The sequence below is a fragment of the Ciconia boyciana genome, chromosome 6 (genome assembly GCF_034638445.1).
Source record: "Ciconia boyciana chromosome 6, ASM3463844v1, whole genome shotgun sequence".
Taxonomy (NCBI): domain Eukaryota; kingdom Metazoa; phylum Chordata; class Aves; order Ciconiiformes; family Ciconiidae; genus Ciconia; species Ciconia boyciana.
This window is the reverse complement of record NC_132939.1, coordinates 46,102,731-46,120,158: the sequence shown is the minus strand read 5'-3', so window position 1 is coordinate 46,120,158 and position 17,428 is coordinate 46,102,731. Positions and strand designations below refer to the sequence as shown.

The window sequence follows — 17,428 nt, the reverse complement described above, 5'->3', positions numbered from 1 at the left end:
CCCGCTACCTTCCCCCGGCCCCGGGGCCTCGCACGGCCCGCCAGCCCCGCCGCCAGCCTGGGCCCCGCCGGGGCTGCCGCAGCCCCTCGCCCGCGGCGCGGCGCCCGGCCCCCGCCGGCCACCCGGCCCCTCCCTCCCTCGGAAAGAAACCGCATCAGGAAAGTATTCGGGGTATTTTTAGCCGCTTTTAATGCGATTTCGCAGCTGGAAACGGGAGGGGCCTCCCCGCGCGCCCGCCAGCGCGCGGCGGACCACCGCGAAGGGCCCGGCAGCCGCCGCCGCCCCGCGCCCGCCGCTGCCCCGGCGGCGCCGGCAGGGGGCGCCCGCGCGCCACCGCCACCGCGGTGCGGCGGCCACGTCGGAGGGCGCGCGGGGCCGCCCCGCCGCGGAGGGGCCCGGCCCCGGGGCGCGAGGGGCCCGGCGCCGCCGGCCGCGCGGGGGGCGGCGGCGGGGCCCGGCAGGGGGGTGCGGCGGCGGCGGCGGCGGCGGCGGAGGGCGGCCGGGCGGCGGTGGCTGCGCGGCTGCTGAAGCCATTAGCGCGGTGCTGCGGGCGAAGGCCGGGCTTGGAGCTCCCTCCCCCGCCCGAGCCCCGTCCCGGGGACGTCATGGGAGGGAGGTATAAAATTTCAGCGGCGAGGCCGAGGGAGAGGCAGTGTGCGCGGGAGGGGCGGCGCGGCGCCGGGCGGGCCGGGCCGGTGCGGTGCGGTGCGCGGCGCGGCGCGGCGCGGCCGGGGCACGGCGGCCAGCGGAGCCCGCGGGGACAGCGGGCGGCCCGGCGGCGCTGCTCGCGGCTGGGCGGGGGAGCGCCGCGGTGCCGCGCTGCCGGCCGCCGGGGGTCGGGCACCGGGCGATGTAGGGCGCGGGGCCCGGCGGGGGCATGAATGGTGCAGCGAGAGGGGCGGGCGCCGCGCTCCCCCCGCGGCGGCGGGGCGGCGCGGGCCGCTGACACGTGCGGCGCGGCGCGGCGGGGCGCCCCCGGCTCCGCGGGACGCGGGGCGGCGCATGGGGAAGGAGCCCGGCGCGGCGAGGCACGGCGCCTGCCGCTTCTCCTTGCGGAGCGCTGCCAGCTCTTCCTGGAAGTCCTGAGTCGCGCACGGCGCAGTGAGTTCATGCACCTCCTCGCCAAGCCTCAGCCTGCGGGATCTGGGGAGGCTGCCGCCAGCACACCGCCCGGTCCCCCGCGCCCGCTCGCCGCCGCCCGGGGGTTTCTCCCGGGGGCCCCCGCCGCCGCCCCCTCGCACATGAAGATGTACGTGCAAAGGGCTCTGGTGCTGCTCTCCCTGCTGAGCTTCGCCACCGTGAGCCTCTCGCTGTCCTCCTGCACCACCTTGGACCTGGACCACATCAAGAAGAAGAGGGTGGAAGCCATCCGGGGGCAGATCCTGAGCAAGCTGCGGCTCACCAGCCCCCCGGAGACCGTGGGGCCGGCCCATGTGCCCTACCAGATCCTGGCCCTCTATAACAGCACCCGGGAGCTGCTGGAAGAGATGGAGGAGGAGAAGGAGGAGAGCTGCTCTCAGGACAACACCGAGTCCGAATATTATGCCAAAGAGATCCATAAATTTGACATGATCCAGGGCCTCCCCGAGCACAGTAAGTGCTGGGCTCCCCCCGTGCCGGCCGGGGTGCCGCGCCCGCGGGGCAGGCTGCCCGGGACCCCGGGCGCGGAGGAGGGGCGGCCGGCCGGGGCCGAGGGGCGCCGGGCCCCCGCGGGAGGGGCCGCTTTCCCGGCGGGGCGGGAGCGCGGAGGCGGGAGGGGGCCGCCGCGGCGGGGGGCGCGTCGCCGCCTGCCTGCACGCTCGGGTGCGGAGGCGAGCGGGGGCGGGGGGCGCACGCCGCTGTCCCGGGGCCGGGACGGGGGCAGCCACGGGGCGGCGAGCGCTCGGAGCACCGACGGGACGGCGCGGGGCTTGGCGGCGAGCGGCCCCGCCGCAGGTAGAGGAGGTGGGCGCCGGGAGCGGCATGGGCCCGGGCCCCAGCCGGGAGCAGCGAGCCAAGCCCGCGTCTACAGCCCTGACATCTGGGGGAAGGCGGGGAGGGGAGGAGAGAGGGGAAGGCAGCGGGAGAGGAGGCAGCTTGGGTCTCGGGGTGAATGCTGGGCACTGGGCTAGGAGAAGGTGCAGGTCTCGCGTTTGGGTGACGGACTCCTCCCTGCTGAAGCGCCGGCGCCTGCCGCAGAGATACAGGCAACCTGTCTGGTCTGGGCAGCACCCGCGCTGGCTGTAGAGAAGGTGGAGAGGCACTTGCCGAAGAGACTGCTGCCTGGAGGACACTGTCGAGGGTGTTCCTCGGATAGCGTGAGGGTTCAGAGAGCGAGTAGAAAAGAACAGGGATACTGAGCAGGTGCAAAGCAGACAGTGATGCAAAGGGGACCCCCAAGGGAACACAGGCATTGAGGAAACGTGACAGATGTTGAGCAGGTGTGGAGCAGATGATGAGCAGGCCCAGATGCGGACACTAAACAGATTCAGGTGCAGAAGCTGAGCAGATGCAGATGCAAAGACAGAGACTGAGCAGACGTGAACCCCAAGCAGATTGCAGATGCTTAGCACATGTAGGCACAAGCAATCCTTTCGGTCTGTGCTTAGGATTCCTTAGGACTGGAAGATGTTGGTGGGCATGCAGTCATACCACCATCCAGGGTGTCCTCCTGTGATGTAGTGCAGTCTTGGGGACACGATTTGAATGCCAGCAGTTCTGGGGAGGAGCTGTGACTTGGTGCAGGCAGCCTCAGAATGCAGTTGCTCTGCCAGGTTTATGTTAATCTTGACATATGATGAGCTGGAATAAGAGCTACAATGTGGTAATGCAACAAATTTCACTTAATCTCTAGCAGACTGCACTCCATATGGTTATATGATTAGCTCTTAGCTCAGGAAACACCAAGCCTCGAGGAACAGAAAGTGCACAGGGTATAGCAGCTTACCCGTATTTCAACATTTTTCACCTACTGAAGTGCCATTTGTGAAATTCTAAACATGTATAGGGAAACCAAGTGTCTGTGCAAAATAGTACAGCCACACTATGAATTGGTGTGTTTTGGGGAAGGAAACTGGGAAAGCACAACAATGGGAAATGAAGTCGGAGGAGTGGATTTGGATAAAGTAGAGGGGAAAGAGGAATGAAGACGTGTGGTGCACAAGAAGGAGCAGTGAGGAGGGACTGTGGGTTGGGGAAAATTCCTATGGAAATGAATGAACATGTCCCGTGTCCCCATAGGACACTGGGGCAAGGTGCTGAGCAGTGGGTTCAAAAGACCTAGTGCTGAGATTGAATTTCTGGGAGTGGGCAGTGTAGATGCCACCACCCAGAAAAAGAGGGAACTTTGGAATTGGGTCACACTGGGAGAGACTAGCTCCAGACCAGCCGTGGTGTCAAGAGACACGCTCCTTTTGAAACCTGGGGAGTTTCATCGCTTACACCATAGCTGAATTTGGCCCCGTGTCTTCAGAAGTGGCTGATGTTCAACTTTCCCATGACTCTGTCACTGTGCCAGGTGGTGATCTCAGAGCACGCTCTGAGCCAAAGCCAGTCTCCTCTGGGGGGGAAGGGGAGGACTGCTCCATTGAGGGAACTGCGAGGATGATACAGACAAGTCTGAAATGCGTGCGCACGCATGCTCACACACACACAAACTGTTCTAGCTCCAAACTATTAGTCAAGCGGCTCGTTGGCTCTGAGAACTCATCCTTCTCAAAGACATAAGGTCCAAAAGTGAGGAGAGCTGAGGAGCAAAAATAGCAGCGGGGAGAGCCCCATCCTTCCAGGAAGGAAGGATATTCAGGACCATGTTCCCCATCCCCACTCTGAGCTGTTTGGTGACTCACAGAATGGTCTTTCTGCTGTGCCTCTCAGGCACATTGCCTGAATTATAAGGGACTTTCTTTCAGAGAATAACTCGTTCTTTGACTAGCCATTCACTTCAGGGATCTCCTAAAACTCATGGGGGTTCAGACCCCCTTAAGCACTGACTTGGTTAGATTCAAGCTCCGAGAACATCTGCAACGGTCCTGCAAATAGCTTTGTTTACCTTCCTGAGGAAAAACAGATGCCATTTTCCAAGCCAGCCTGAGAGACAAGGCAATTAAAGCCATGGGTTGCTGGGGCCAAGCATCTCTTCCCTCCAGACCTGCCACCTGCACAGTTCCGGAAGGATCAATTTTTTCTCTGAAGTTATGCAGCATTGGCATGAAACACCTTGAAGTACCAGTGGTATAATACGGAGTGAGGCAATACCTACTCGCAGACAGCCTGCCCTTCCTTGACATCAAACCCTAACCACACAGCCATCAGGCTTCTTGGGGCTTGCCAGAAACAGCAGCTGTGTCGGACTGGCAGCATGTGGAGAACTGCACCTCGCTGAGAGCAATGGTATGAAGAGGGAAGCTCCCAAAAGAACCTGCTCCCTCTATCACATTGTCCACCCTAAGAGGCTACTTGTCTCATCATTTGTGCAGTCAACAGCTCTGGGCTGTCTGGGCTGCACAATAACAGCAGGGTCTGATCGTGAGGATACATGCTGTCGGGTCAGACATGGACTGGCATGGGTGCACAGGGTGTCACAGATTCCCTGTTTCCAGGCTTGGTTACAGCCAGAGTGTTGTGGACTGGAAGAGCTTGCAGGAATATTGCTTCCAGGCTTTGTTCTGTGCTGATAGGTGGACATGTCCGGATTCCAGTGTGATTAACACACCTGAGCTGGGACTGGACCAAGTTCCCTGAAAAATCACCTCGCCTCCTTTGCCTGTGACCTCTTGCAAAAAGTACTTTGCCCCAAAGCAGTCAGCTTCCTGGGAGTGAGACGTGTATCCTGGACACCCTGCTACGACAAGCAGGCTCCAGCCTCATGGTGTTCAGAGTGAAACACAGAATGCAGCTCCATCTCGCCATCACAGAGAGCTTGTTCCCAGGGTATGAAGGGAACATGAAACTTCTTCTTAGGGAAGGGAAGATAGCTATTACTATTTCCACTAGGAACGTCTCCCAAGACACCAGCACCTTGCTGGTGAAGTAAGTAGGTAGAAGGCAATGTGAGGACAGCAGGCAAAATACAGTAGTAGATACAGTAATCTCTTACCAGCATGGCTTCCTAACTTAGCCAAAAATCTTAAGGAGATGATAAACAATAAATTCTTTTGTCTCTCATCTGCACTGTGCTGTAGGACCAGATCTGCAGTCTCTAAACAGATTGTCAGATAAAGCACTACTGTTGGAAACAGATACTGGGCTAGACTGACCACTGGTCTGATCTAGAAAGGCATTTCTGATGATTACTGGGACACCCCTCATGGACAGGCAGTCAGGTCTGAAATGGAAGGGCAGGCTGTTAACAGCACTATTAATAGGTCTAGGAGTGCAAAACAGCTTAAGGGGTTATTAAAATACAGTATCTGCCTAGGTCTAGGACACAGAACAGTTATCAGTGTTAGACTTCAGCCAGGAAGATGCCTTTGGGCATTTAATGAGATCAGAGCTTGGGTTTTCTGCTGTGCTTTTCTGTGGCATAAAACCTAGAACTGGTCACAGTGGTGGAGTCCCTACAGTGGAGTTCCTCACATGGCTCGGTGTACTCTTTGTACTGCAGGGTTGTTGGGCTGAGCATACCAGCTCATGGCTGCAGTGGGGTCTGGTCTCCTGGGACTACCGAACATCCATCTCTTCAATAGCAGCCAGAGACTTCCCTGTATGGGAAAGGCTGTTCCATTCAGTAGTACAAATGACAAAAAACCCCTCCAATTAAAGCCCAATGTGAGCATCTGGTCATTAGCTTATTGAGTAAAACTTCAGCACCCTAAGAACACATCCTTGTAAACTGGCAGGCTCCTGCTTGCTGAATCTGGGTGTAGCACAAGAGGAAGACCTTCATCTTCATGGAGATGACTCTGGAAGTGCATCAGTGTTGCTCAAAGCAGAATTTGGCATGGGAGGTGAACCTCTGTGCTCAGGAGCCATGTCACACTAGCCCATCTTCAGAAGCTGTTTCCCTGGGGAGATAGTGGCAGTGTTGTGAAGAGAGGGGCTGACTCCAGGAATCTAACTTGAAGGTTGCTTCAACTAGGGTTTCTAGCCTATGTGTCACAGGATGGAACCATGGCTGGGAACAGGTGATAGTTTTTCTTTCTGTTTTCTTTTTTTTTTGTTTAAAACCAGCTTAAATGTCAGCTGACATGAGAGCCCTGTGTTGCATTGGTCAACAGTCACAGGTCATATGAGAGGCTCTGTACGGCTGCAAACAAACCTGCATGTGGGCGTAGAGTGGGAGCTGCTGTGTCTTGTCTGCAGGAAGCCTTAATGATGCTAGAGCCTTCAAGGCTAACAGAGGGCAATAGGAGAGGAACAGCAGCGACTGCAAAGACTTTTCCATGGGACCAAAATCGTCCCAATGAAGAGAGGCTTGTTTTCTCTTGAGGACGCTGTTTTGTACCTCATAGCTTTTACCTACTCTCTTTTGGGACATCTGTGAAATGGATTTTTCTGCTCAGCAGGCACACATTGAGGCAGAGAATTGCTGTGTTATTTCCTGCCTATGTGTCTGATCTCTGCAGGCCTCTCAGCACTATTACTCTGTCCTTGAAGAACTCTGTATCTAGTACTATTCATGAATTCCTTCTCCAGGCCATGAGTGAAAACTGATCTTAAAACCCAGTTCTTTCAGTACACACTGAATAGCCACTGCCCCAAAAAGTCTTCCACACCTCATGCTTTGTGGACTGGGCTGGCTTTCATTCTAGGAGACAATGTCAAGGTTTGTAAAAACTAAGATTCGACAGCAATGGGATCACCTCCTATGTGGCTTCATGTCTCCAGCATGAGCAGAGTCACACCATCATTGCTATTGGGAATGGGCCCCACTAGCTGCAAATGAAGTTGTCCCATTGCCTTGGCTGGGGTTGTCATTTTGGATGCAGCACACTCATGAGCATTAGCAACATTTGATGAGCAGAGTTAGAAGAGGTAATATTAAAAATACTGTGGTTGATCTCTACTGATTCTCTGGCTTGTAGCATTGAAATAATGGTGGCAGTGGTGGGGAGATTTTGCAAAATGTTGCGGTGTAGACCAAATTTGAGTGAATTCATCCTGTGTCACCTTTAGCTAGACAGCCATGCTTCACAGGTGGCAAGATGTTTGAATGACAGGTGTCTGCTGGAAACCTCTTTCTCAAACAGTATTTATTTGAGATCCTGCCCCTCTGACCTGTGGTTCTCAGTCTTTCCATCTTTCTTTCTCCTAGATGAGTTGGGCATTTGTCCAAAAGGTGTCACCTCCAACGTGTTCCGCTTTAACGTGTCCTCGGCAGAGAAGAACAGCACCAACTTGTTCCGGGCCGAGTTTCGGGTGCTGCGTGTGCCCAACCCGAGCTCCAAACGTAGCGAGCAGCGCATTGAGCTCTTCCAGGTGAGTATCCTTCTCACCTTCTCCTGTGCCTGAGCCCAGAATAGCTCGGCTGCGTAATGGTTGCCTCAATTGATATGTGCAGGGCCACAGAAGAGAGAGAGAAGAAATCCCATGCTGTACCCCAGGCTTCTTCCAGCATATGCAGTGATACAGTCATCTTTCTTTCCTTTTACAGTGTGGTGCTGTCCTTCCCCCAGTCACACTGGCTGGCTGCTCTGGGCACCCGGGCATGGTGCCCACTGCAGCTCTTTGCTGTGCTGAGAAGGGGGTTGGAAGGGGAGCCCCTCAGCAGTGGAGCAGCCCTGACCCTTCTGTCACATCTGCATGCTAGGTCCCTTGGCAGTTTTGTTCCTTTGACTGTCGCAGTGCAGCTGGTGCTAATCCAACGGATGGAGGTCTCTGTCTTGTCACTGATTTACTGGAAAAATAATGCTTGCTTTCAATGTTCCCTTCAGCAGCAGCTCCTCAGGGGCACAATTCATGGCACCGTTAATTCAGGTACTTATCTGGAGTTTGCTTTGAACCCATGGACTCCCCTGGCAGAATAAGGTCTGGTTCAGGTTTGGAAGTGGTCTTAGCCTGGGCTGGACCACCCAGCTGATGGTACAGTTTAGCATCCAGGCAGCACATTCCCACAGGCTGGTGTCTGTCCACTTTGCAGTAAGAGCACAGCTAAAATCACTCTGTGGCTGGTAGCTCTTGAGGACTTCCTGGAATTCAGCTTCAAAGGTCAGACCAATTCTCCACCAGGTGACACAACTGACAAGGAGTCAACCCCAGAGCTTCTCCATAGGTTCAGTGCTCTGTGGCGTGAACCTGGGGTCCTGCAGGAAGGAACACCTTGCACAGGCTGTGGCTGTTTGTCTGGAAGCGGGAAGAGACGTCAGAGCAGGGGGAGAGGTCTCCAAACCTGATCAGCCCTGGTGTGTTTTGATAGTTGTTGAAGAGTGTAGGACACATGAAAATGCCACAGTGTAGGACTCAATAGGCTTGCTGGGCAAGGGACCTGTGGCAAGATGCTCTATTGCCCACTGCTGGTTCTACTCTGAAATCCAGATCCACATCCCACAGGTGTGTACAGAAACAAAACCACCCATTAGATCAATTGCTGTGTGCTTCTGCCTCTGGATATGTGCCCTGAAACAAGGATGAATTGAGAGAGGTGGGCTGCTTAGGACACAGAAATAAGCATTGTGTAGATCTCTGGAGTTCAGGTTGGTCGTGAAGCATGTCCTTGTCACCTGTGCCAGGGTATTCCTGGTGTCTCACTTGCTGGGACCAACCTTCTGAATTAGTTTTTAGCAAGCTGCGGAAGAAAAAAGACCCAAGGCTATCCCTTCCTTATGCGCGGCACTGGCTGATTCTCTCTACCACTCCTTCTGACGCAGATCCTTCAGCCGGATGAGCACATAGCAAAGCAGCGCTACCTCAGTGGCAGGAATGTGCAGACACGGGGCTCCCCTGAGTGGCTGTCCTTCGATGTCACGGAGACTGTGCGTGAGTGGCTTCTGCACAGAGGTAGGGGTCTTAGCTGGACTGGGTGTCAAGGCATCCATAGAAATGTGGATCAATGTTGACAGGAGTATCTCTCTGCTCCCCTTTTTGCAGGAGCTTGGCTCACATAGAGGACAGCTTCTTTCAGTCTGAGAACAAGGTTTCCCCTAGAGAGCTACCTCAGTGCATGACGTTTGCCACATTCCTAGCTCTGTCCTGGAGTCCCCACTGTGTAGCTCTGTGGGCTGAGTCAGAATGAGGATTCATCCTCTGGAGGAGGAAAATGTTTTCACTGAGAGATGCTGGAACTTCTTCTGGTTCTTTGATTCTAAGCAGGGGTCCCCTCTGCTTGTCTAAACTATAATCCGTAATACATAGAAAATGAGAATTGCTCTGCTTTAATTTTCATGTGGACTAGAGCAAATTTAGTAGGGAAAAAACAGCAAGGATCCTGGTTTCTTTAGCTGTTTACAGCTTGGCAGGTATAAAGGTGAGGAAATACCAGAGGCTGACACACCTAGACAGATGGAGGCTTTAGCACTGCAGAGAACATACCTCTGCCACCACTGGGCAGCCCAACAGATAGTTATGGGGCAGCTCCCAGCAAGAACAGTGACCCCATTCACAGCTGGAGCATAGGCACCGTGACTCACAGCTGGACTGGCCTCACAGATAGAAGCTAGGTGCCACTGAAAACTGGTATGCAGGTACTGGCAAGCAGCCGCTCCCTGGAAGGGTAAGCTGTGAGCTTGTAGGCTCCTCCTTTTTCAAGCAATCTAAGTTGTATCCTGATGGCTGGAGTTCAGGGCTGGAACTGCAGCGAGCTCTGGGCAGGCACGCTAGCTGACAAGACATCACAGAGTATACAGTGCTTAGGAAAAAAGGTGCTAGGCACCTTGTCAATGCCCCAGGGAGCCAGATGTTTTAATTCATGACACAACATAAAAAAGGAGCTTTCATAAAAGTCTTATGTTCCCTTAGTCAGGCCCACACAGCATGACTGGTCCAGGAAGTTATGAAAATAGACTTGCCTCTGGAAAGTGTGTGTGACTTAGACTGCTAGCAGTTCAACGAAACAGGAGGTTGCAGCTGTTGAGAAAAATGCTTCCAGTGAAATTACTTGTCCATATCCAACTTGCTCATTTTCAGATCTCTCCTTCAGACACTAACCAGAAGCCAGATAGCAGACAGGTACTGAGGATGGCAAAACTGATTTAACACGGACACCGCAAGCCAGCTCTTCAAAATACTTGTTTTCCAGTGGAGCTCCTTGAAGCTCACAAATGCTTTTGGATGCTGAATAGCCTAAAAACAGTAACCAGGAGCACCCTTCTGACCTGCCCAGGAAGCTCCCTTTAGCAAGAGCAAGGCTTTTGGCACAGGTGAAGCCACAAGATTCTGCTTCCCATTCTCCTTTCCAAGGCAGCTTCCGTTCCCCAACTCTGATAGCATCCCTGACTTTGAGACTGACCCACAGTCTAGAGTTACCACAGTACATGTCCTCAGTGAAACTTCCCTGCGCCAGGAGGTGTCCCAGCTGAGGAATACTGTCTCACAGAGTCATCTCCTTCTTTGCAGAGTCCAACCTTGGCCTGGAAATTAGCATACACTGTCCTTGCCATACTTTTCAGCCCAACGGGGACATCTTGGAGAATTTGCACGAGGTCTTGGAGATCAAGTTCAAAGGTGATAAAGAGCTGGGTTAGGGGAGGCTGTTGGGGAAGGGAAAGCCCAGAGTATCTGAAGAAAAAATGAGGTCTTGCTTTGCATATTTGAGCATTTTATGTTGTGTAACATTTGTCTTAAAGCATACACATCTGGGTTTGCATGTTAATTATATGGGTATATGTACTTTGTACATAGGTTAGAAATGGGAGAAAGGAAGTGCAGGCTGGGTGGGTCTGCACGAGTGTCTGCAGAAAGGCATAATTTTGTATTTCAATGTCTCTCTGGGAAGTTCAGCTTGATGCCTTCTCAGATTTCCACAGAGGCTCTGCTTTCCAGTTAGGGTGACTGAAGCACAAGGAAGTCAGGCATCCTGTGTGAGGTGGCCCAGAGAGTCAGCGGCTTGGCTGGCCTAAGAACTAGGAACCTCCTGGCTTGCAGCCCTGGGCTGCAGCCACTGGCCCCCACAGGCTCCATTTCTGAGGCTGTTCTGCAGAGTGCCAATGATCTGACATCTTCTTTAAACCATTCATCTTCCTGCCTGTCCTGGGACCAAAGCCAGGAGTGAGTGGGATGGATTAATGGCCCCACCAGCAGTTTGCAAATGGTAAAACAGGTGGCCCGTAAGCCTCTATTTCAGGCCTGCAGCAGTCGGATTCACCAGGGCTAAAGGGGTCCCTGTGAGGGAATAAGTCCCAGAGTAAGTGGACATGGTGCGTGAATCCCTTTCAGCCTGGTTCAAGGGCAGGCATGAGAGTGTTAAATGCACTGAAAAGTCTTGTTGCGTCCTCCACTTCCGCACTGACTTCTTCTTTGTGGATCCTGTTTTTCTCTGAAGGCATTGACAGTGAGGATGACTATGGCCGTGGGGACCTGGGGCGCCTGAAGAAGCAGAAAGACTTGCATAATCCCCACCTCATCTTGATGATGTTACCCCCACATCGGCTGGAGAGCCCAGCGTTGGGAGGCCAGAGAAAGAAACGGGCCCTGGATACCAACTACTGTTTCCGGTAAGTGAGAATCCTGCCTGGAGTGACAAGGTTGCATGCCTGAGGTGGGCAAGCCTGGCAAGACTCCCTGCCACCGGGAAAGGCAGAGCCCTCCAAGGGGGTTGTGGGTCACCATGATGCCACAGGGGTCACATGAGGAGCACAGCTCAGGCAGCTGCTCCTCGCAGTGTCCAAGAAGGCGATGCTGGCCAGCTCAGCAGAGTCACTGTGTGCTTCTGGCTGAGCCGCTGGCTGGAGGCAGACTTGCAAGCGGCTTCCTGGAGCACAGCCTGGGCAGGGACCCGTGGCAGCCCCCTGCTAGCTCCAGGTGCCGGAGAGCAGCCGGGTGCTGCTGTGGGCGAGCAGGGTGCTGCCTCCCTGGGCCAGTGGTGAAGCCGCCTGCCGGCAGGCACAAACAATGCCAGGCTGCTGAACTGCCCGCCACTGCTCGCCTCTGCCGCTCCTCTGCACTTGGCACAGGCGAACACCATGTCCCACTGGGCACTGCTGGTACTAGTCCTGCTCAGGAAGCTGCATCACGCACTTGCATATAAGGCCCCTCTTTAGATTCACTGTGTTTCAATACTGTGTTTCAGGAATCTGGAGGAGAACTGCTGCGTGCGTCCTCTGTACATCGACTTCCGACAGGACCTTGGCTGGAAATGGGTCCACGAGCCTAAGGGCTACTTTGCTAACTTTTGTTCAGGCCCTTGTCCGTACCTCCGCAGTGCAGACACCACTCACAGCACGGTACATCCAGCATATTATCCTGTCAGGGCTTGTGGCTGTGACTCCCCCTTCCTCCCCAAGTCTGATCGTATCCCGTCTCTTCAAAGCAGCAAAAGCAGTTCAGATCAATACTTGTAAAAAACTGTCCAAGGAAACTACAGAAAAGAGTCTAGGTGGTTCAGCAGGGAAAATGTGCTTCCTTTGGAGTCAATACTGAGGCCATGCTTCCAGCCAAATGTTGAGGAGGAGGATGCTGCTGTCTCTTGGATAAGATGTGAAACAGCAGGACTGATGGTTTTAGGATACTTATTTGGTAATGGCCAGAGTATTAACTGAATTGTTCACATCAAATGTCAACTCTGGTAATTGTCTTCTGCCTAAATTTCTCCTGCTGTTTGCACTGGATGGAGGATTTTTCTACACTCTGTGCCAGGCTGTCATGCAAAACTGTTGTGCCATGGCACGCAGCTGCCATCTGCTACCACAGGGGCAGCTGTAGCCCAAAAGCGAAGGGAAATCCATGTCCGTGTCTGGAAGTGAACACAGCCATGCAGTAAGCTCTCCTTTCTGCACAGGCATCCTTTTCAGCTGTATAAATCCCACCTGACCTATGGCAGGGAGGAACCTACTAGGCAGTGACATTCATGAGTAAAAACTGGCAGAAAGCAAATGTCTTTGGGTAACTTGCGCATAAACTCTATTTAACGTGAGTACACTAGGCAGTCTTTGGGAAGAATGCCACCTGAGCCTGGCTACTGTCTAGAGTGGAAGAAAATAAAAGCAATAGAAAAGCACAGGAAGAAGTACCAAGGGGAGAAGGCAGGCTAAGGAGCAGGCAGTCCATCGCCGAAGCAAGGAAAGCCAGAGGAAAATCCTGTGCTTCTATCCACAGAAGAGAAAAGGCAGCAGTCCAGACAATGCAACAGCTCACTAGCAACTTCTTAGCTTCAGGTTTCACTAAAAAAGTTACTGGAAAAAGCAGATTTGGCAGAAGAATAGATAACTAGGTAAAGATGATATGGCAGAAAAGATGCTAACATTTTCTTGACAGCTTGAGAGTCTGCACAGCAGCAAGGCTTGCTGAAGCTCAAGGACTAATATCAGTGGGAACAGTCGATCTATGGGAATGATGGAGTGAACAGATGCTGGGCATTAAGCGCAAGACAAGGCAAGGGAATGAACAGCTTTGAAGGGTAATGGGCATGTAGCTTTACCATCTGGTTGTCCTGAGAAGCTCTCTAGTAGATAACTGGACTGAATCAGTGTGAGAGAAAGGAGATTTTAGAATGGTTCCTAATGTTCTTTTCTTGAGCAAGAAAGGAAACAATCAAGCGTTAAGGTCAGCTGAGTGATCCAAGAAACCTTTAGAACAATATAGCTGCTCACAGCTTGCCAGCATCACCTAGGAAAAACATGGTGAAAAGAAGATTTCTCACCAGTCTGTTTAACCTACTGTCTCCGTTGAGTAGAGCGGCCCCAGAGCACGTGGCGCCCCTGTGGTACAGCCAGGGGTACTTTGCTCAGTATCCCAGCAAGCTTCTACCAGAACGACTGCGATTACATGGATCTGGATGATAGAACAGGATGTTTCCTTAGCACCTCTCATCCCCAAAGACTGTAAAGTAGTTAAAAGACAATGTGCCAGACTCTGTCGTTTATACCAGACAAGCACTAATGAGACCACAGTAGTGTAGGTGAGATCATGTTTTGGCCCCACAACTCAAGAAATTGCTTACCACTGAGAAGCGGCCACCTCTGGCAAGAAACATGGCAACTGTTCTGTAGCAGTTACATGGCTGAAGTGTACAGTCATCTGTGGGCTGGGGCCAGCTGGGAGGAGGAATCCAGTGGGGTCCCACAGGACGCTCTCCTGGCTCCAGCATTACAGTGTAATGACTTGGAGGATGGAGTGGAGGGAGAAAGCATCAGACAGTTCAAAGCTGGGAGGGAATTGTGGATACCCGAGAGGATTGGCATCCATCCAGTGCTATCTAGAGATGTTGGTTGAAATAAGAAGCACTGATGTTTTTTCTTCTGGTTTCTTTAATGGAACCCAAGACAACATGGCCCCAACCTGGTTACACCCAGCCTTGTTAAAAGCGAAAATTGTGACACTGTCCACCATACCAAATTAGAGATGAAAGGAGACAACTACTTGTATTCCTTCAACCCTTAGGCATCAGCCACAGAGCAAGGCTACTACAATTAAAAAAAAAAAGTCTTGAGAGTCAGGCCAGGGCAGGTGAGACCCTTTAGAAGCAGGCCATGATCAAGAAGTGACAGGGGAGTATTACTTGCCTCAGGGAAATACCCTCTGATGAGCATAGTCCAAGCACCTAGAGACCTGTTGGCTTTGCAGTCCCTTCCTGTCCTCAACCAACTGAAACGTATTCCTGACTTTGTCACCACGTTTACTTTGTTTCTGCAGGTGCTGGGCTTATACAACACGCTGAACCCTGAGGCATCCGCTTCGCCCTGCTGTGTCCCCCAGGACCTGGAGCCGCTCACTATCTTGTACTATGTTGGGAGGACCCCCAAAGTGGAGCAGCTCTCCAACATGGTGGTGAAATCCTGCAAGTGCAGCTGAAAGGCACCCTGGCCCGCCCAAAGCCAAGAGAGAAACTGTCAGCACCCACTCTCCTGCTCCTAGTCTAACACAAAAGGAACTGGGGGTCAGAGACTACGCATGCTGAGGGCCAAGTGCCAAACCCTGTGACTTAGGGTCTGGCAGCCCTTGGGGATCTCTTCTGGAACATTTCTTGGTCTTGTTGGCAGTGTCATGTTCCTTCTGGGAGTTACTTTGGTGACACGAAGGCCACACTCTCCAAAATGGCTGGACAGTTGGTGCGGAAGAGAAGGACAGGGTGGAGGAACTGCTGTGTATTTGAATGCCGGGTGGTTGAGCTGGGAAAGCGAGGGAATGAGAAAGAGCAGGTAAAAGGGGGAATGGAAATGGGGTGATGTTTTCTAGTCTAGCTTTAGCTATCTTAGGACCTCAGCCCTCCCCACTGGCCTGAAGAATTAAAGGTTTCCCCTGTAGGAGGAAACTGTGAAATTTTCTTTAGGGAAAGAAAATGCACCAAGAAGGGAAGCTGCTGAGAGAAGAAATGCTCAGAGATACACTTAGACTTTTGTTCCTCAGAGCTGTGATCCAGGAATCCTGCAACTGAAACTCTTGTGTCTGCCAAACCTGTAAGTTCAGTTGGCAGATCCTGGCTATTGATTTCTAAACGCAAACTGCAAGGCTCCCAGCCAGCCTGCTGAGGGTGGGCAAATACAAGGAAAGAGGGTGCTGAATCCATTTTCAGAGGGACTGATGTCTTCATTCAGCTCTTTTCCCTTCCTGGAGTTTCTGAGAGATGGTTTCTGGGTCAGGGCAGGAGCAATATCTGTGGGTAACTGAATATTGGGCCCATTCATTTGTGAGCTGATACACCCTGAGGACCTCTTGTCTGTTGTGGTTTGTGAGGTGCTTTGGGGTGTTCTGCATCTGTTCTGTATGATGACCTGAATGTGGCCCAGGCCTCACCTGCCAAGACTTAAAAAATAGTAATCTCAAAAACATTGTAAAAAAATAAATATTTGGGGGGGAGATGCTCTTTTTTTCACAAGCAAGTTGTTTGTTGGAGGGTTAGATGGTTTGCTGTTTTTAAACTGCTGCTGCTGTGGCATACTCAGTCACTCTAAAATCTTTCCCCTTTCCAAAATGTCTCTTCAAAGGAACAGACAGAATTCAGGTCAGCCAGAGAGCCCCAGAACAGAAATTCCTTGGTACCCTCAAACTGTGCCTGGTGTATCTATGCCCTGTCCTGCCCTAGTCTTTCAGACACCTGCATCTGGCATCTGGTTTTGATAGATTCATATAAAGCTCACCTCAAACGTAAAATACTTCCAACAATACTGTTTAAATAACCAGGGCAGTGCAGTTGCCACAGCTGACAAATGTCCTATGTCCATTTGAATATATATGGTCTGCCAGTACAGACTTGTACACACAGGTAAATAACACACCCCTCCTGATTTACCATGAATACTGCAGATGCTCATAAAAAGCTCACAGATGTTGCCCAGGCAAGCAATCAATGTACTCTTTTAAAAAAGTATGGGCTTTTTCAGCCATAGATACTCCCAAAGGTAAAAATCTCCAGTGCTTGCATGCCACGTGAGACTCAGAGGCTGCCTCTCTGAACCACAACTACTTAAAGTCATGTCCTAGAGACCACAGAGGTTCTTCCCTGTCCCTTCCCAATTCCTGGTCCCCAGCAACTGAGTGTAAAATGACACCTAGCTGGTTAATCGCTTGTGGCCAGGGCTGTCTGTGGTCAGCTCAGAATTCAGCTCTTCCATCAAGCCCTTCACAATAGCGGCTGCTTCCATATACCTCACGTGAGGCTGCCATAACATGTAATCTCAAGCATTTTAATAAACTGTAAACAACCCTCCCTGCACCATCACCAGCTGGCTAGAGGTTACCAAGGGTGGGTCAGTGGAGGGAGCCTGCCAACCTGTGTGACATTTTGGCTGGGGCACACATGATCTGATAGAGGCACTCCCCAGTGCTTAGCTTTATCCCTTTCATCTCTGGGGCTCCTTGACCTCTCATCAGTGTGATGATGAAAGGTGCAGCTCTGATTGGTCCTGCAGCACTGCTGTATTACGGTGCCCTGTACAACTCTCCATGCCCATGCTTCCACCCCTGCCTGCCCAAGGAGGAGCAAATCAATGCATTATGACTACACTACCATGCTGATAGACAGGGCAGAAATTTAGTGCCTGCAATTGGGGGTGGGGGGAAATCCACATGCCAATTGGCATAGAAATTCTCTCTAATCTCCTTTTAGCAGCAGCCCTTGGGGAGGTTTTAGTTTACAAGCTGCAGTCTGTTCTTTGGTCATTGTTCCTCCTGAGCCCTGCGCTGGCTCTGCCTCCCATCCAGTTGAAGGGCTTCCTTGCTAGTAAAGAGGGGAAAAAAAAAACCCAAACCCAAGGAGAGGGAGCTGCAAAGAGCTGAGCTAGAACACTTGCACAGCTCACGGTCCTGCGTGGCACTTGGAGCATGTCAGAACCACCCACAGATTAACCCTGGCAAGCCCCTTGAGGTGGGTCTGGTCTTACTAGCCCTTGTTCACTGCTGCTCCTCAGTGGCAGAGAGG

General features: G+C 52.7%; 1 protein-coding gene across 1 annotated transcript; it reads left to right on the top strand.

Moving 5' to 3' along the window:
* The first annotated feature begins 716 nt into the window (after window positions 1-716).
* TGFB3 (transforming growth factor beta 3) lies at window positions 717-16,714 on the top strand. The gene is made up of 7 exons (XM_072864875.1): window positions 717-1,593; window positions 7,235-7,398; window positions 8,787-8,916; window positions 10,471-10,578; window positions 11,396-11,567; window positions 12,143-12,296; window positions 14,704-16,714. The coding sequence occupies exons 1-7, from the start codon at window positions 882-884 to the stop codon at window positions 14,860-14,862; spliced, it is 1,599 nt and encodes a 532-aa protein (XP_072720976.1). The 5' UTR covers window positions 717-881; the 3' UTR covers window positions 14,863-16,714.
* Window positions 16,715-17,428: the final 714 nt, after the last annotated feature.

Coding starts and splice junctions, on each gene's coding strand:
- TGFB3 (XM_072864875.1), top strand. CDS start 882: ATGGTGCAGCGAGAGGGGCGGGCGCCGCGCTCCCCCCGCGGCGGCGGG. Junction 8,917..10,470: donor TGAGTGGCTTCTGCACAGAG/GTAGGGGTCTTA, acceptor CCTTCTTTGCAG/AGTCCAACCTTGGCCTGGAA. Junction 11,568..12,142: donor GATACCAACTACTGTTTCCG/GTAAGTGAGAAT, acceptor ACTGTGTTTCAG/GAATCTGGAGGAGAACTGCT.